The 20,137-nt window shown below is 40.4% G+C and overlaps 1 protein-coding gene across 5 annotated transcripts in view; it reads right to left on the reverse strand.

Annotated features, from left to right (window-relative positions):
* LOC122987859 (thrombospondin type-1 domain-containing protein 7A) overlaps nt 1-20,137 on the reverse strand; it is a 182,641-nt gene that overhangs the window by 28,530 nt on the left and 133,974 nt on the right. For all 5 annotated transcript variants that reach the window (XM_044359899.1, XM_044359896.1, XM_044359897.1 and 2 more), the window contains 9 exons: nt 19,154-19,348; nt 17,562-17,828; nt 11,042-11,220; nt 10,404-10,409; nt 9,820-9,953; nt 8,468-8,621; nt 6,163-6,304; nt 1,842-1,957; nt 1,121-1,238 (listed from right to left, as the gene is read on the reverse strand). In XM_044359899.1, coding sequence (XP_044215834.1) covers nt 1,121-1,238; nt 1,842-1,957; nt 6,163-6,304; nt 8,468-8,621; nt 9,820-9,953; nt 10,404-10,409; nt 11,042-11,220; nt 17,562-17,828; nt 19,154-19,348 — 1,311 coding nt within the window. The remainder of the gene's footprint in view (nt 1-1,120; nt 1,239-1,841; nt 1,958-6,162; nt 6,305-8,467; nt 8,622-9,819; nt 9,954-10,403; nt 10,410-11,041; nt 11,221-17,561; nt 17,829-19,153; nt 19,349-20,137) is intronic.

Genomic DNA, 20,137 nt, shown 5'->3' on the forward strand with positions numbered 1-20,137 from the left:
TTACGCTGGCATCTCCAGACCTCAAGTTGTTTTCTTGTATGTCCTGCAATGCTTCACATTTATAAAAGCTTTATCAAGTCAACTTTGGTGCTTCTTCTGTGTCTGATACATTTACAAGTCAAATAAGGGAACAAGATGATTTTACTTGGAGGAGTTTTCTTGGTTGGACTGTCTTAACACTAGTAAATTATATGCTAGAGATCCAGTCAGGAACTGAAGCCACGACCTCTCGTTCACCACACCAGGTGATCAGAGCTTTCTGAGCTCTCACTGAAAAAACAATTAGATGAGAACATCAGCTGAATTATAATGAGAATGAATGGCAATTAACCTCGAGTCTGAATTGTCACATTATCACACTACATTAACTATGTTTTCATTATCTGCTGGATGCCAAGTTTTTGTTCAAGCACACCTGAGCTAGACCTGACCCTTGCAGTCGGACATATTCACCAACACTGTGTCATAATGTTGATTAATTCCTGTTTAGCTTGTTTCTTGTCCCTATGTGTTTATGTTTGAAAACTTTGGGATCACCATTATAATTTATTTTAAGGCTCTTTGGGTTTGAACAATTTTTGGCTGCATAAAATGAGCTTGCAGTGACTGAACCACCAGCCAGGTCAGTGAGGTTTAAGGGGCTAATCCCATTTGAGCTGGATCACAGGCCCATATTTTTTGTTGCGACGCCAAGATTTAAAACTTGATTTGTTTGGCTGGCTGTTTGATGTCAGGACTGAAGTCACCGAGCTCAGCCTGGGTAAAGTGGCATCATATTTTACATCATATCGTAAAAAGAATCCCTATTTTATGTGCTTTTTTTTTGTTTTTACTGTGATTTTATCTCATGTTTTAAAAAGTGCACTATGAATACATATAAATAATTCATTTATTGATGATAAATAAGGTGTTTAGAGAAGGTGTACAGTTTCTACATGTTACAGACTTTATTCCTGCAGCCTGTCAGTTTAATTAGTCACTGCTCACACGCTGGAAACTCCTCTCGATAAAAGTGTCAGTTAAATGTCAATTACACATCTGCCATGTTTATACCATTCACATTGATCACACAGTCGTTAACTCGTCATTAGTGTACAAAGTCTTACACCAGGACTCTTACCCTCTAGCCCGCAGGTCTGTGAACACTCCGACCAGGCCGACCACTCTGACAGCTGACAGTTGACGGGACACTCGACCACGCAGGAGATGTTCATCTGCCATTTCTTCTCCAAATTCAACTGCGGCACATGTAGGAAATGAAGGTGGTAATCTTTGACTAACACGAAATCATTCACAATGCTAGTCGAACAGCCATCGGGCAGACGATTCAATCTGTGGGCCAGCCTGACCTCATAGCACTACAATTCCCAGAAGCCTTTGTTCTGGCAGGGGACAGACTGTGCTAGGCAGAATCAGGCCAGCGGAGTTGGAATATGGAGGCTCCTGTGAAAGCCATTCTGACACAATGTGTTTTTGTGAATGAGCCAGATGATGAAGTGGGCCAAGGGTTAAATAGCTGTGGGGACGGCTCTGCCACAGCCCGCCGGCTACAATTACATGGAGCCGAGACACATTATGAATGAATAAAATGCTCCGCCTGAAGCAAAGACAACAATCTCTGCATGGGAATACTTCTGAATATTTCATGTTGCTGTGGGCTTAATAGTACTGGAAGGGTGCGATAATATATTGTAATGAGTGATGTGATTAAGTCATTAAGAAAAATGTGTGTGTCAAAGACAGAAAGTAAAGTCTAAACTGCCCAAGAAAAGAATAAGAATTGAAAGGAAAAAAAAACAAGTAAAAAAGGAAACGCCACAGGAATTTTCTGCAGGTCTCACCTCTTCACAGAATTTTATGTCGACTGATTTGCCATCACTGCGAACGCAGTCGAGCATCCGGGTCTTGATACCACTCCCACATACAGCGTTAGGGCTCAGCTGACATGTACTCCAGTCTGAGGAGGAAACAGAAATATATTCACACTGACATTTTTTAGCTGTTCATGTTCACACAACAGCCAATATAAAGTTAACTCAGGGTGCATAACAATCCGCACACAGCAGAGGTCCAGCGATGCCAGGCTGAAACACCGACAACACAGAAAACATCTACAACAGCAGTCAGATGTTGGACAGGTTTTTTTTCGACATTGTTCATTGGGTGGGCCAGATTTTTACAGGTGTAGTGGAAAAACAATCCTGTGTGTTTTCAATATGAATTGTTTGTTTTATTCTTTTAATTCATGTAGGAATAAAAATTAATTATATAATTGTAAATGTACTGGATTGTATCTGAGGGCATTTTTCCTATTAGTATGTTTTTGCTGTTACAGAGTTGCAGCAGCTTATGGATACACATATACAGTATGTGAATGTATGTTATGTGTGTAATTGATTATTGGTTATCCACACGTGATTAGCCTGATTCAGAAGTTGAACTGAATAAATTAATACTGTTGTTGACAGACGACAGACAGACAGCAAAGCTACGGATTTATGTATTTAAGTTCACAGGGTATTTGTTTCATTTGAATATATTACTTTCTTGTGTTATTCATCTGCTCAGTTTATTAGACTGTTTTCGGCTCCATGCTTTGTTTGAACAGCGTGACTCAGAATGAGTTCAGTTTGCGTGCTTCTCCTCTCTTCACATGGGAGCAGTTTGAGATTTTACCAGCTAATAATTATTAATTTACATGAGTCTTGTGTGTATTTTGCTATCTTTAGTAGATTGGTGAAAAATCATGTACATATTTTAAATCAAACTATGAAACAGAAAACTTTTATCAGGTTTGTATTACATGTATTTCATTATTTCATGTTACAAGCAAGCCAGGAGGAAAAAGCTTATTTGACGTGGAAGTCTCTTGGTTTTTGGTTGGACTATAATGTAGCAAAATGTCTTAATGCTAAAGATCCAGTCATGAGTGGAAGCCACAACCTCGCTGTCAACAAACCAGATGAGCAGGGATTCAGCTCTCACCCCGAGAATAACAAATGATACCACATAATGATAGGTAGATACTAACTCAAAATAAGTGCCACTGATGCTGTCCACACTGGAACATTTGCACTGAGCTTAATCAGCTAATAAGCTAACTTTCCACTGATGTTAACAACAGAGTTTTATTTCATCTTTTGGGGCAAGTCCAAGTAGGAAAAAATAATATTTGAGACATATCTCAACTCCTTGCAGGCAAGTCCTAATAAACAAATTGAAAGCCAGGTCTGAATGTTTAAATGCCACAAGCAAATAAGTGTAATAAATGAGTTATGAGTTAAATTGAGTCATAATTTTCATGCTTCATAGAGATGTGCAGGTAAATAAATAAAAGTGAGGTGACATAAGTCAGTTTTCATATATGCACAAGATGATCTACAAATGTGGTTGTAAATCTACTAGCTGTCATGTGACTTGTAAATCCCAGAATTCACCTGTCACACCTCCTCCAGTGAACTGCATTTTACAGTAAAATATGACCTTTGTAAAGATTGTAAAGCACACAACTTAACCACACTTAGCAAATATTTGCCAGGATTCGGCAGGTTGCTGATGTTGATTTTACCACCCTGGGTGCAGACAGAGTTGGGAGGCAGGTGAGAGGGAGAGACATGACTTACACAGAAGCAAGAAGGAGAGGGAGAAGAGGATGTATTCAAGTCACAAGAAAACAGCTTTTCAGTAGCGTTCTGCTTCTGTAGTTCGATGTACGTTCAGTCAAAGCAGGATGATGTGGCGGGAAAAACACAAGGAGACGTTCTTCAAAAGTGTTGAAATGCTTCAGCTGTCACAAAGTCTTTACACTTCAGAATGAATAAATCCCAGACACTGCGAGCCAAACCATGGTGTGTCTTCGCTTTTTAAGGGTGAACGCACAGAAATGCACCATGTTGCCTCATGTTACTTTGAAAGTTGTTTAGCTGAAGGTTTTATATGATGGCTGAGGTTGGAAGGGATCTGTATGCCTACTGATACGCATCATGCTCCAGGGAACACATGAACTGGGATTCTGATATAAAATATCAATTAAAATCTGTAGATTTTATGGAGTGTCGACACAGTGCAATGCTATCAAATTAATTACTAGCTATGTGGCTGACATAAACTAAAATTCTCTGCCTTTACTGCACTGTATCTGATAGATCTTTTAGGATGGACATGCCATGCATACAAATGAACCATTATGGGCTTCCAGATGACTCAGCAGAATGGTGAGCATGCCTTGTACTTGCCATAATGTTACTTTGACTTCAGCTCATTACCTTTGTTGCATGACACACTTCTTCTTCTCCCTCTGCCATCCTTCCCTTCTGCTACAACTTCCAAGTAGCACTGCAATGCCTTGAAGTAATTGCTGTGTGTGTTTTTTTTATTGTGTATTTGGAGTCAGACTAAATAGCCTCTAGCTGGCGAAGATCATTGTCGATAATAGATGATTACTGTGTCAGCAAAGAGGTCATTCGGGGTTTATAACCACTCACTTAAATCCAATAAATCTGGTTTCCATCAGTATCCTTTCATGCCAGCATCATAAACGAGTTGTGTGGCCTGGTGATCAACAACAGTACAAGTTTGTTACCAATAAACCTCACCATAAAAATCCAAAGTCGTAAGAGTCTTGAACCTTAGCCCCCCCCCAAAAAATTAGTTTGTGAGGCGAAAAAAGACAACATTTTATTCAAGATTTAAAACCACAGTGTGTGTGCTGTTGTTAAAAAACACTCTGCAGCAACAGGGAGGCTGAGGTATCACTCATAAAGTGTGCCATCCTCTGACAAAGATGAGTGGCTGTTTTTAGCTGCAGTGAGCTCGTTTGCAAGCTCAACTCAGGGAATTGTGTCTCCTTCTGCTGAGGAGCTTTGTGGCACTCTGGGGACTGAAATAGGGAGATTGCAAGAAGAAAGAGCGACAGAGAGAGACAGAGAGAGAGAGAGAGACAGAGAGAGAGAGAGAGAGAGAAAAGGAGAGAAACTGTGACAGAAGGTGCAGCTTGGACGGTCTCAGCATCAACAATGAAAATAAGAACACTTTACCCAATAATAATCTCTGCTCGTGTATTATGTACATATACCCTGGGATGCCTGTATGCAACTGTGAACCCAGCAGTAGAGATTGTATGTTATGTCTCCCAGAGTAACAATACAAAGGGAAGAGAGGGAAAAGAAGGAGGCTGGTCGAGAATGTGGGGCAGAGGCATTGAAAGCAGCGGAAGAAATCCTAATGAAATATAGGAACAATTCAAATAGTTTCTATTACTACAGTTTCCAGAATGAAATGTGAAAGAGTGGCCTCTGTAGCATGTGATATGGAGGTGTGTGATATCCTGCAGATTAGAAAGGGGAGCTTGGGAAGGATGCCAGATCAAATCTTTCTGTTTAAAGTAAATCAACAATGTTTTTCCTGTTTTCAGCAGTAACCACAGAGGTGCTACTGAGCAGGGCGCTCAACCCACAGAGGCCAATAGTCAAACGTTCTACTTTTACTTGGCAACTTCGACGCTTTAATGGTTGTAACTGCAGGAATTTGCAGAAAAACCTAATGTGTGCACGTTTAACCTTCCTGTGAAAAGCAAAGCTAAATTTAAAAACAACCAACAAACAAAACATTTCCTAAGATCAGAGAGGAGCTTTGCAAAGAGCAGCTGTGAACAAGACTCAAAACAGCTCCATTAACTTTCCTTCATCATTATACTACACAAGGTTTATAAAACCTGCAAGGTTTTGTGACAACCTTACCCGAAAGAAATGAAAGCGATAAGGCTGTTGAAAATAAAAAAAATGGATGGGTCAGTTATCAATTTCTCCTCTTGCTGTCAGAACAGATGAGAAGCCCGTTCTGAAATGGAAACTGTGTTTGCATTCATGTCCACAGAGAGTTTTAAAGTTTCCATTTCGAGAGCTGTTTTCATACTGGTGATTTGGTTTAAGTTGAGAGACGCTAGGACTGACACACCCATAACAGCGGCCAAAAAACCCGCTCCATCCAAAACACAGACAGCACTGTCATTTTGGGAAGACACATCTGCCATAAACAAACTCTTTTCACAATTTTAACGGAGCGAAGGGAATCAGTCGAAGCGCTGCCGCTGTAAATTGCTCCTGTGCACTGCAACTTTATGAGGACAGTTCATTATTTGAGTTTGTTTGATCTTTCCTTTACCTGTGATGTTGTAGAAGTAGTTGAAACAGTTGAGGTTCAGGCTGCAGGGCTCTTTGTCGGTTGTGTCTGGACACTCTCTTCCAACGCTGGGTGAGCGAAGGGTGTACGCCATCCTCAGTCGATTGTTAGTTCTGGTACAGGGCTGAAACAGAGACTTCTCATTAAAAACTGGAGCCCTACAAAAGCTTTTTTTTATTGCAGGAAGTGATCAGAACTGAACACAGACATATCCCTGATCTAGAACTCAGCCATTTGTTCACAGAGAGCTCCTGCCACACTGATGCCCTTTTCTATTGAACATTGAAGTTGCAACCCCCGTCCTAGTCCATATACTACTTAATTGTTTTCTACGATTGTGCTGTGTTGGATTATGTTCACAGGCAACATTTTTTTTTTGAATGAAGTGCTACATTTATACAGAATAAGAGAATGCCGGCGCAATAAATTTTAAAGTCTAGTGGATATTGGAGCCCTGCAGTGTGTGAGCTGTTTCTTTGTTTTTTGACTTTCTACATTTATACACCTACAGTCGGAGGGAGGAGGTCAGGGTGGATGGCGAGCATACAAAATGCAAGACACTGACACGGAGACCGAGGTTTGCATCCTGAGTTCTGTGTGTGGTAACGGTTTAGTGTCTTGTGCTTCAATTCACCGCTTTTTCTGTTTTTCTGTATTATATCAAGACCATGATCTTTTCCTAACCTTGACTAAGTGCTGGCAGTGACTAAACATAACAAATAAAAGCTGAATAATACTGTAGCGTCTACTTGTGGATATCAGATATTTCGGCTGACAAAATTCTTTGTCATTGAACAATTTCCTCAACTCTTCCCAGATACATTAAGCATTATGTTAGCCGTGTCGCATTACGTTTCCTTCAAAATGTATTTGCTATTGCAATTTAGAAGTATATAAATGTAATTTCAAGGAGACAAGGTTGAAAGTTGATAGCTGTGTGAATTTGTCTGCTTCTGGGTTATTTCCAATTTATTGGGCCACAATTCCTCAGGGATTTCTTATGTCAACATACTTTCCAAGTGTCTGCATATGCCCGGTCCCTAGAGGGATGTTTTATCATTATATAAAGAAAAAAAAAGATCCTTTCCTGCTTCTGTCTCTTGGCATTCCCAGAATGTGGAATTTGACTTTTTCCAGCAGGAAATGACATGACAGCTAAAATGAATATTACTGGAATGGTAAACCACCAGATTCTACATGGTCATTGCTTGCAGGGAAGAGAGTTGGGGGAGAAAATGACAGCCTTTTGAATAACTCCATTGCTGGCACGATGAATAAAACATGTGAGAGGCCCCGCTGGTGCCACTGCAGACTCCATGTCGAGATCGGAATTGCAGGAAGTCGGTGTGTCAAGCACTTTGGGAGAGAATGGGGTGTGATTAACAATGGCCTGGGTGCTGCTGTGAGAACAGCAGGTGAAACCAGAGCAGTTAAAATGGCTTTTTACCACGAATCAGAGGTGTCAGGGGCGGAGAAGCTGAACAGGATGTTCTGACATCTTACATGTTTTTACAAAAGGGAGACAGAAGGTTGTGTACGTGCTATAGCCTGCAGGTGTGTGCTTTGCTGCTGGGATGAAACTGATGTCTCTTTACAAAAGTCTTCCTATTTAAAAGAAAGTTGGAAAAGGTCTCTCAGGTCGTGATGTAGAGGTAGATTAACTTTCATGTCCTTCTTATTTTAACATAAATGTTTAGGCTGAAATTAACATTTATTAACTAAATTCAAAGTCATACATTGTAGCCGGTAACATTGTACCATAAATCAACATTATTCTGAAGGTATAACAAATGATTCTCACTGTTTGTGGTTGTCTGCCAAATGATGATCACAAACTAGGGGTAATATTTTTAGCCAGCTTTATGTTTGCCACTCCATCACTGCTGATGTATGCAGGGGTGTGTGTGTCACTAAATGTAAATTTGGAAAGCTGCTCAGGAGTTCTGTGTCTTTATCATAAATCATCCTCCTTCCCTGCTGAATGCACAGGGAGGGCAGTGTAATATAGGTGATATATAAGCCATTTTTCCTCCTGTTTCCCAGTTCGTATATCTCTTATATTCCTCCTTGGTGGACGGAAAATAACCTGTTGACAAAGATTCACACGCTGCTCGCAATAATACAGTGCTGATACATTCTGAATTCCTTGAGCCTCAGAGAAAATATTTCTGACAAGAAAGAGATATCAAGATAAATCTCAACGGGCTTCACAGAAGTTTGACATTCCCATATCTTCTCTGTGGCAGACAGCTGAGCTGCTGCTTTCTGATCTGGGTTCAGCTCTCACCAGGCTGCAGCGGCTCCAGGTGCCCCAGTCGTTGAGGACGCAATCCTCGGGGCAAGGCAGCCGACTCTCTCTGGCTCCCAGGGGCATCTCCTCCGGGTCACATAGGTAGTCCTCCACAGACTCTGATGGGCCGTCTATGGTGTTGAGCATGCACCTGTGGAAACGGTCAAGAAACACACTGAATTTGACCGTATTTTACCAACGCTGCTGATGTGCTCCAGGAAACGCTGGAGTCTAACATTTCGTTTTAAAAGGACATGCTGGCAGTTTCATGGAGCACTTTACGACCTACTGTATATGTTTCTCAAGCAGTGGGGTGTGTCCCTCGGGGTAAGGGGGTCGATTTTATGAGAAAAATATTGTTGTATTTGGTCACAGCAACATGAACTCCACTGGTTTTGGAGGCTGAATGTGGACAAGCTGGAAGTTGCACCTTTCTTTTTACTTTTTTAGATTATCAATTTATCTTTTAAACATGTAAACACATTTAAAACACATAAATACAATACATAAATAGATGTAGAGCAAAAATATTTTAAACTGAATCAAGGCTTTCCTCAACTGCCTCGGCCATATTTTTAGAATCCTCTCCTCTAAATTACAGCTTTAGACAGCAATAGACAAGATAAAGAGGAGGGAGGATCGCCGCCACTATTTTAACTCACAATTTCACCAGCTCTTAATGTTCTTTTGGAGACTTAGCTTAAGTCAATAGAGTATTTACTCACTGTACATCCACCAACTATTGTGAAGAGGTGCTGGACTTGATCATTGCAAAGGGTACAGGGGATGATATCATGTCTAGTAGCTATATTGCTGTGTGTTATAATTTGTGTGTGTGTGTGTGCTTTACTCCACTGTTTTTACAGAACTAGGATGTTTGGCTCTTTATGCACCACAAACCTAATTACAGTCTTATGAGTCTTATATAGTGTAATGATTTGCATGTGCAGAACAAAAATTCAAAAATTTGGCAGGGTATCAGTTGTTGACTTGTTAGCACAGCCAACACAGCATCATGCTTATGATGAGTGTTATGCATGTTTTCCCTGAAAAACATGTAATAATGTAGTCACTTAATGTGAATATAAAGTTGCATGTGACAGCCTGCAAATGCTGCAAAGAAAAGTAGAAAATGTCCAAAGTGATGTCATCATATTGCTTGTTTTCACCGATCAAGAGTCAAAACTCATATTCAGTCTACAGTAATATTTAAATAGAAAAGCAGCGATTTGACAAGCTAACTGTGGTATTTTTACTTCTAGCACATATAGACACCATACCTGACTAATACTAATGTATATAAACATAGATACAGATAGAAGGAGAGAGAGGGACAGGCTGTTAAATACCTGACTTTTCTGGTCTGTACGCCTTCACCGCAGTTCTCTTTCAAGTCGACGTTGCTGACCTTCCACACACTCCACGGCTCAGCAACCCACACATACTGATTACAGTCGCTTTGACACGGCACCACCTCATAGACCTGAGGACAGAATAACCTTATTATGTTGCTTAATATGCTCATGATATCATAAAATAGACACAGTGGTGAGTCAAAGAGTGAAACAGGAGCAGATTCATTTTCCTATTGCTAGAGCATCTTCAATAGGCAAGGCCAACGCTTACGATCATGATCGTCATGGTCACGGAAAAAAGTGGCCTCTACAATCAGTATTTTTTGTCTTATCTGTATAAGTTTTTGGCTCAGCTCTTGGAGGTTTAGCTCAGCCAGTCAGATTTTTTTCTGCATTCAGAGCAGCTCTGCTTCTGAGAAATGTCTGTATAAATAAAACTCTCAATCTGCCATAGTGCCTTGTTTACTTACGGCAAGAATACTGTGAATATATACATCTATCTGTCAATGACCCACTGACATTGGTGACACTTAACATCTGTGACTATATTACAAATAGCTGAGGAAAGCGGCTCTTACCTGGGCCTGTAGCAGTGAGTCATATCCAGTGAGCATTGGGGTGGATTAAAAGGAGACAGATGGATTAATGAGCACATGCCAACTGTTCATATAGTGCAGAATCTATGATTAATGCAACGTTTGAGAGGACATAATCAGAAAAGCCTCTAGCATAAATACCTGTGTGAACTTAGCTGATACACACACACACCCACCCACACACACACACACACACACACTGCCAGGCATAGATCAGCACAACCTTAATCTGCATTTGTTGATACTCACAGGCCTGGAAAGCATTTCATTTTTGCAAACCATGGAAACCTTAAGGAATCAACAGGCACACCGTGGGGCATTAATAAGGTAGATGGGATCCATTTATAGCACCCGTTGCTTTTTGCACTGTCGCTGCTCAGCAAAAAAATGAGTGCAGCAATAATGAGGGGAAGGTAAAGGAAAGCTCCGCGCTCAAGCTTATTATTCATTAATAATTAATTTCTTTCTCTCCAGTGTTGGAGACGTATAATGTGTATCACAATTGTAATAAGTATAAATACATTGCAGCACAGCTCATAAATATTCAAGAAGCAATGGTGAGCCAAAAAAACACAGCTTCAGCTTTTAGCTCACACTCAGCTCACAGAAAGTTTCAGTACCTGGTTGATGTGGTCCAGTTTGGGACAAGGCCGGCCACCGTTGTAAGGTTTCTCTCGGAGCCATTTGGAGCGAACTTTGACTCCGCTGCCGCAGGACTTGCTACAACGTGACCAGTTAGACCATTCACTGAGTTTACAGTCTGAAGGACAGGGGATGATGCACGCCTCCTCAATATAACCTGCAAGGAGGATAGAAAAAAAGAGGTGTTTTGCAGATATCAAACTAATCTTTATGGTCTGGTTTTTGGCTTGTGACCTTGAAAAAAATGAAAGAAATGATTATCTGTGTACAAGACAAAATTATGATTTGCTACATTTAAGGCTGTTTTTGTGAATTCTTACACAGTGTAATGTAGTTGTTTATTAATTATGTCAGAAGGAAAGAAATTCACAAGAAAACTCATAGGAAATTAGCTCTGAAAAAGAAAAAAGCCAAAAACAAACAAAAAAAATCAGTTCTCTCTGCATCCCACCAGGAGGATTTCAGCCTCCAGGTTGAGAATGACTGCTTTGGACGAAAAAAATGGCCTTGGTCAGTTCATGAATCCTTTAAAAGAATTTTCTTTATTAGTTTTCTTTATCCAGTATGAAACTACATTTGTCCTGATTCCCAGAGCATAGTTTTTCTTTTCGATCTTACAAAAGAACATTAAAGTTCAAGAACTCTTTAAATGGTTGATGGGGAAAATGCCCAGCCGTAAGAGCTCTACAAACTATTCACTGATACTTCACAAACTAATCTAAATACACCTATTGACTTTCAGCCTGGTGGAATGAAAACAGGGTTCACATTCAAAAGTCCAATTTTATGGTTTGTTATATAAAGGTCTAAGAATCTACCCAAAAGCAGTTGTTACGTCTGGCAGCAAGCTTCATTATTTCAATCTATTGCCCTCAACTCACGGGGTCATGTCAAGTCAACAGGGCTGGTTATAAGCATCTCACTCTGCTTGTTACTCTTGTTTTTTTTAATCTTTCCCCATCTCGGGGCTGAGATTTCCCTTGTTTTTGCCAGTACACGCAGGCCAAAGTTCAGTCAAATATGTTGAAAGAGATTATTCTTCTGAACCTTCTGTTTTCTGCATAAAATCTTCTTCTCGCTTGCTCAGAGTCTGTTTAGAAAACAGAACCTACAGTATTAATATTTTATGCTTATGTTACAGCACTGGCCTGTAAATCAATTTAGCCTTTGATTAAGAAAATCAATGAGGTGAATGAGCCGGGAAAATGGACTGTCTCACTGGGTGCATAAGTACTTCCTCTTTCTGATGTGGGCTCTTTCAGACTGCTTTGCTGTTTAGTGAGAGACATGTGTCACTACTAGGACTGACAGATTTGCTGAAAACACACTTCCCACGATTTTAGACAAGTTTCATACAGCGTAGTCAATCAGATTTGTCAATGTACATATATGAGAGTATTTTTCTCACTTTTTTTAACCTGGGAAATATCTTGCTAATAAGCACATACTGTATGTTCTCCTGTAGTACCATTATGCTTCACACAACAACAGCCATCCACTGCTGGAGGATAACTGGATAAGAGAGCGTTACTCATCCAGTGCATTGTTGGTCCAACAACTGATATGAACAAGTGACATCCCAGTGTCAAAGCCTCTTCTAACCTTTAGACTACCACAGTTCAGGCTGGAAACAAACATGCACTGGGTTGTGTTGGTGTGGGAAATGTGGCAACAGGTACTATGTGTTTTAAGGCACCAAAACACAGCAGATCATAAAACTATGAGACAGGATTTTACAACTCTGTAAAGTTATCACAGCGACAATAACTTCTGTCTCGTTCAGTGCAAGGTACAGTAAACAGTGTAATTAGGCGGAGAATGTGCACTGGTATTTAATTTAAACGTTGAGGCAAAAGTGGCGCCACCTGATTGTTTTGACAGAGGCCCCTACTGCGGCATAATTGAAATCAACATGGAGGCTTTTTCGATGCAGTGTAAACGTTGGTGTAAATGCAGCGTTGCTTCAGATATTGGGGGTTTGTCACAGAGAGACATATCAATTACAGTTATACAGTTATTATATCTTATAGTTAACACTCTCAGTCACACTTTCAACTTAACTACAAACCACTGCTCAAAGACACTTTAATAAGATGGATATTTGGGGCTTAAACATGGAGCTTAAACAAGATCTTTCTGCCCAATCTGCTGCTCCAAAACTGAACACTAAGATGTCTTTAAGCAAATATGACAAAGAAAAAATAATAAAAAGTCGGCTTAATCCAGTAAGGAGTCCTGGCAGTATGTTAGCACCAACTAAATGCACACTATAATGATCATATCCATACACACACACATACACACACTTCTGGCTGACCTCCTTACACTCTGTTGCCTCTGAGTCCGGATCACCATCTTTACCTCAACACCTTGCTGAGTTCAGCATGACCTCTGATATAAGCTTCATCCCCCTTGACCTCCCACTGTAGGCCCTACTGTCAAGTCCAGTCAATCTAAATCACTGACGCTGTCACTTAAAGTTCACTCACAGCGCAAATGCTGCAGTCCTCAGCTAGCAGTTCACTCGTAGTTCAACTGATATAAACTTGTTAGGTGTCTTGCCAGGCTCTCGGGGGAGGCTTTTGGGGTGAATCCAAGTAGGAGATCACTCCCTTTGTCTTTAGAAGTGAACTTGCAACCTGGCTAAAGCTCCTGTTGTGGTTCCTAAAGCAGTTGTCACCACTGTATGAAGCTTTCCTAACTGCTGACTGCCAAATTTCACCTGAAATGTTAACAGTTTCACTGCCCGATCAGCTCTTGATTCCCCAATGATTGGATGATTGGGATACACACTGAAATGCCTCTAGAAGAAGACACCCTTTTCAGCAACAGCCAAAATCTGTCAATACTTTGTTTATAACAACAGCATGCAATCTTTATATTAAGTAATCGAGCATAAAGTCATTTGTTCAACAGATGGCACATTAGCGTAATTTGTCCTTTACCATTATTCATAACATGGTAACAACATAATGTTTGAGTGAAAAATGCTCTGTTGCCATTTTCTCTTTGCGCATACAGGAACCCAGTGGCATCCCTGGCCTGTAAGGGATTAATTAATACAGAAATAGAAGACAAACACATAATGTAGCATATATAAAAAGTGCAAATTGATTACCTGAGCAGTGATCCGTTTGATAAAACCCCCTGATGCTCCACACATGCTTGAAATCGCTGATATTCCTCCTAAAAACTCTCTAAACTCAATCATATTCCAGATTTTTCAGTTTTATAGACGTTGTTTGGACACGGCTGGTTTAAGACCTGCAGGGGCCCCAACATGAGACAATATAGTTTATGACACTACTGTGAGTTTCTCACTATCATCATATCTAACCTGAAGTTTTTTCAGTAAAACATTCATGTGTTTAGTGCTGTAATGACACAGAGAGCAAACCGCTTCTATAAAATCAGTCTATCAGACATGCTTCTCGTAGGAAAAGTCGATGAATAAACCGATCACTGCACTCATATTTCTTAGAGGAAAAGATTTTGTCTATTTTTAATATACAGTATGAACATGTACATTAGGTTCTGTGCTAGTGGATTGCTGTTTGTACCCACACAGTAGCTTATAATGGGACTTTCCCAATTAAAAGAAAAAAAATTCTACTGGCATGCGGGGCTCATGGGTGCAAACGCAGAACACCATGAAGGAATAAAGTGTGGCTGAGTCACTATGTTGTTGGTTTCTATACCCAAATTTTATCCACTCAACGGGTGGTTGGCACAGGAAGCTTTATGTCCACCATTTGGCTTCAGGAACCATCCAACATTCCTACCTGATTTTTAACTTGGTACACTCCTGCACCACAATCATCTCTAAGGCAATGGGGGCAGTCTAATCCCTGGGCTCTCTCAAAATAACTGAGGACGAACTATCCTCAGGTTGTAGCACAGCGGAAGGAAAAAGAGTCACCATATGCCTTTGATGTACTTAACTACCCTCATCAAACACAAACCTCAGTCCTAAAACCTAAACAGCACATGTGCTGTAACACTCTAAACAGCATAAACTCAATTATACACACAGCCCCTCAGTGTGTTTCTATTGTTATTACAAATATGGGTCATCGTGCGCCAGCAAATCTGCTCACTGCAGCACCGCTCAAGTTCACAGGTCCTCAGCAAGATGCTCGCCCTTAAGCTTTACCCTTTGTGGCTTCCTGCAGTGAACAGATTCTCACATCCTGCTGAGAACAGGCCGAGGCTCCCTGAACCTTTCCGTTACATTAAGTCATGATAAAGGTCAAAGCATCATGGATCACTTATAGTCATCAATATAAGAATATGAGTTGTGTCAGATACATAAGACATTGCAGGGTACTTATATAATTTTCCCTGACTGCACCATCACCATTAGCGTAAAATTAATGGTTTAGCAGCCATTTAAATGGTACATACACTTGTTTGAATAGCTACAATAATGCTAATTGCTTAAATATTAATACATACAGTACCAGTCAAAAGTCTGGACACACTTGATACATACTGGTACTCTATGCTCTACATTTGATATGTTTGTAGGATTTTTTTGTGAGATCGGATTGAAAAACCATCACAGGGTTAAAACTGCATCAGTATCGGCCCTCAGTATGATGGAAGATCAATACAATTTTACTATTCTAAGTCATTGTTTTGACCTCCACTTGCGAAGTCTGTGGCTTGTTCTTGAGTCCTGACTTCCTCTGTCTCAGTCTGGACTTGGCTTTGAGTACAGTGAACATGACAAACACACTAATTAGATCTCTTTGTGGCTGACAGCAGTTATTGCTGGGAACTAATACAATCAGCAATTTGTCATTTGGATGCTATCCGCTTCTTGTGCTGCTGATTATGACATCAGTCTCCCTGCAGTCAGTCATCATTCATATGGTTCGAAAAATATATAATGTACACATTTATGCAAACTTTTTTAATATATAATTCTCTGTATTTCTCAATAACTAAATTGTTACTTCCTGTAACTGTGCAAACCTCAAATATAAAAATAAAAGACTTTTATTGGGAACAACTGCTGAAAAAGATTCGGCGATATCTTCCCTTATAACATTCACTCCCTCTCATAGAGAAACGAGGCAATCTGAAAAGAGAGCAATAGCACAAAGCTTGGATCAACGGGCACTTTTAATGATAATCCCCTTTTTTTTCCGTTGATGTCTGTGGAATACAGAGATAACAGTGACACAGTTTTCCTGATCGCCATCGTAGCCGAGGGCATTGTGTCAGCTGCAGAGCGGTGAAAGGGCCATGTCTCCTCCTCTATCGAGATTAAAAGTGATGATGGCTGAGATGGAGAGAATAGCGCAGAAAATGAAGGAGGGAGTTGCAGAGAGAACAGCGGAAGAGCCACTGAATGAGGGGGATAAAAGAGAGATTTAATGATATCTGTGAGATTCACATGTACTAACGCCAAGCCTCATGAATGTGTTTTTTGTGTGCACCTCAAGGAACATTTCTCTTTTTTTTTTCTTTGCTCAATGATGCTTGTAGATGAATGCATGGATGCACAAACACATACACTCACATTCACATAGGTGTAAAAATGCAGACAAGCTGACAAAAACACACAATCACACACACGCGCGCACACAACGCCATCCTTACGATGTGCTCTTGTCACACCCACACTCAGATTAACTGACGCATATCTGAATCTCTGACTCACACAAGGAGACTAAAACCATGTTTATATATGCACAACACTGATGTATTCATTTGAACATCTCCCGCATTCTATTTCACAGCAATTTCACAACGAGTTTCTGAGCCCGGATTCTTTGCTTGAAGTATTTTGGATCTAAGATAAGACCTTACAACGAGGAGACAAATGATTCTGACAGGAGTGTGCCAGAAAAAGGCATCCTTATGTGAAATTCAGTATTCAAAATGAGTCGCTAGCCTCCATGGGAGGGGCTTTCATATGTGCACAAACAAAAATCCTTCGCCTCAGATGAATATTTAACAGAACAAAAGTTATTCTTGCATCTGCAGTTTTCCGACGTGTTACTGTATATTTCTCACCTGAAACCAAGAAGTCATGGCAGGAAAAGGAAAAAAATAGGTTTTCCTGCATAATGTACAACACCTCAAGAATCGTATTTCTGTGCTTTAATGCAGATTTCTGTCTGAGCTGTTTCCATCATCAGGGGTCAAAGGCCAAAATTAAAAAGTCAGTTCACCCACATTATGAATAAAACATATTTTCACACTGACCTTAGCCAAACAGATAGCTTTAGTCGAATGTGCCAAGGTCAATTCAACAGAAACACATCTGTCCAGAAAGAGTGTCTGTGTATCATTTTTCAATGCTGTGGGCACCATAAACATAAATCAATTTAAAAATCTATTCACCTCCATTATATTGGAGACAGATATGTCAAAACCTGGACAAATTAAACCAAAACTATATGTACAGCTAGACTAGAGGTAACTGAGGTAATTTGGGTGAACAAACCCGTTAACAAACTCTATGATTAAACGTCTGCACATACTCACCGTGACTGTTGCAGCGCGAAGTCTCCACCAGCCTGTTGTCCTGGTCGTAACACACCATGGCCTGGTAGCGGTAGCCCTCTCCGCACTCCTTGATGTCTCCCTGGACTTTCATCCCCAGTATGCTCTCCGCTCTGCCTCCCTCAGGCAGGATGCAGTCTGACCAGTTCCCCACTGGCTGGGCGTTATACTTGTCACAGGGGCAGTACTGGGTCTCACTCAGAGGGTACATTTGTGTGTTCTTGCACTTGTCTTTCTTCTTGCTCCTCCCTGAGGAGTGGAGAGGCAGAGAGATGAGCAGAATCGCCTTGGGAGAGGTGACTGTCTGCTGGTGTTGGTGGATATCTGTCTCTGTTAGGCTGGAAAGGCTGTGAGTCTCATCATGATGTACTGAGGCAATTTACAAGACCTTATTTGGAATAGCGTACTCACTACAAAAAGGCCAGATGACGCAGCATCCTACATGCACTGAGGGGGGGGGGAGGGGCAGAACAACTCTTGATGATAGATTACGGCGGCAAAATTGTTTCAAGCAGAGTGCTCTTTTACTGAAACAGCTTGACATTTTTTATCTTCAGACATGTCAAGCATCGTTAATCATAGATCACTGTGCAAAGAAACTTCTTTTTCTTGTGGCAGCCTTTCATTAGGAGTTGTTTTCATATGAAAAAACCATATAATACGGCTTTGATTACTGTCTTTCTAACTTCCCGCAGCATCTCTACCTGTGGGTGCCATCAAACTGGTATGACTGCCTTTTTTTTTTTTTTTCCAGCTAAGGTTTGCAAAGTATATCCTGCATTAGGTCCACGAGTGGTTGTTGATAATTACATCTGAGCAATGCAGCATGCTATAATCTGTCTATAAAGGTCATAGTTACCAACAGGCAGCAGTATATGCTACCTGTTTCCTAGTGATCTATAGAGTCAGCAACAAAAAACCTAAACCTAAATTTATCTTTTTTTACTAGTAAAAGGGTAGATATTGGGTAACATCTAACATTTTACTGATAACTTTCACCAAATATAAGATTCTGGATAAAACTACAAAATCCACACCATCTCCCTTCTGATTTAAAGCTTAAAACTATTAAACCGCCTCCTCAAAAAGTGTCTATATGCACTACATGACCTCTCTGTTTTTTTTACACTGAGGTGAACGGGTCGAAAGATATTCAACTTTTACATAACAGGAAAATAAAAGTCATTCAAATCCTCTTTCTCGCAGTTTAAAGTTCACTTTCCCCCCCTCAGTAACCTCTTGTAGAGGTGCATTAATGCATCGGATCGGTCATGTCATTTTGCTTTTATGACTGTGTTGCACAGGGCAACTCTGTAGGCACATAAAAGGCTGAGGAGTTATTTCGGATTTGTTGCTTTAATCCCACTGGAGCATTTAGCTGGCAAGAACCATCTGAATAGATTTATGACCTTGTGTTTCACTGTACTGCTCGTCTCTTGGATCATTGCCTACCGACATTACCCCCTAAATTGCCTGGTACCTCACAAACACTTAAACTACAGTACAAATAAGCTTGTCTGAAAAGTGTTCAAAACAACCGCCCCGTTATTTATGTTGTGCCACTCTGTTCTCACCTATCAATGCCCTCTTTCTAGTTCGGACCCCCACACAGTCAGCTGTGCAGGACGAGAACTTGGACCAGTTGGTCAGCTGGCAGTCATCCTGGCAGGGGAGCTGACAGCGCTGAGTGATGGCAGGCATGGTCTTGGCGAATTTCAGACACTCGCTGATGTCGGCTTGCGTCCCATCCAGCTGGCGACAGGACACAGCTGGAAGAATTAGAGGAGGTCGGGTCAAAAAGGCTCCATTAGAATAGGAGGCCATTATATAGTTGAATGTTTCATTGTTCCGGTAGACAGATGACCAGTCATAGTAGGTATTGAAAAGTGTAAGACAATATAATATGGTAATATAACAAAATGTGAGAGAGCTACAGTACAGAGATTCATTTCTTGTGTATTTCCATTTCATGCTACTTTATTTCGGGGGATGATGTGGAGCTCTTTACTCCACTACAGCTGTTTCTCAGGTAGAGTTAGTAAGGATGTTGCAGATTCATACATATTCACATATGTCAGTCAGCTTATAAAATAAGATACATACTTGCAATAACAATGCATCATATTTACAAATGAACAAACTGTATATAAAGTAGGTAAAATTAGGTCTACAGCGAGGAACTAAAAAAATAACAATACTGTTTACATGTTATTGCATCTATAATGTGCCCAATAACAGCACATAATGTACTTAAAAATAAGGGCCATTCTGAATATACCTGTAGGTTTTTTTAGTCTTGACAGTTTTGATCATTTTGTACATTTTACTGTTAATATTACACTGGAAATTCTGCTAATGCACATTTCAAATATTAAAGTATTTTCACCTTGTGTTATAGCTCCATAAATCAAGTGAGGAGTAATTTTTTCGGACTTGATGAAGTTCCTCCAGAGCCACAAAACACATTATACAACTGTTCCCACAGGGTGAATAGCCCTCCCTCTAACTAGTGAGATGACTTTGATATGTAAAATTGTTGGAGCACTCCTTTAAGTAGC

This window comes from Thunnus albacares, chromosome 8 (assembly GCF_914725855.1).
Source record: "Thunnus albacares chromosome 8, fThuAlb1.1, whole genome shotgun sequence".
NCBI classification, from domain to species: domain Eukaryota; kingdom Metazoa; phylum Chordata; class Actinopteri; order Scombriformes; family Scombridae; genus Thunnus; species Thunnus albacares.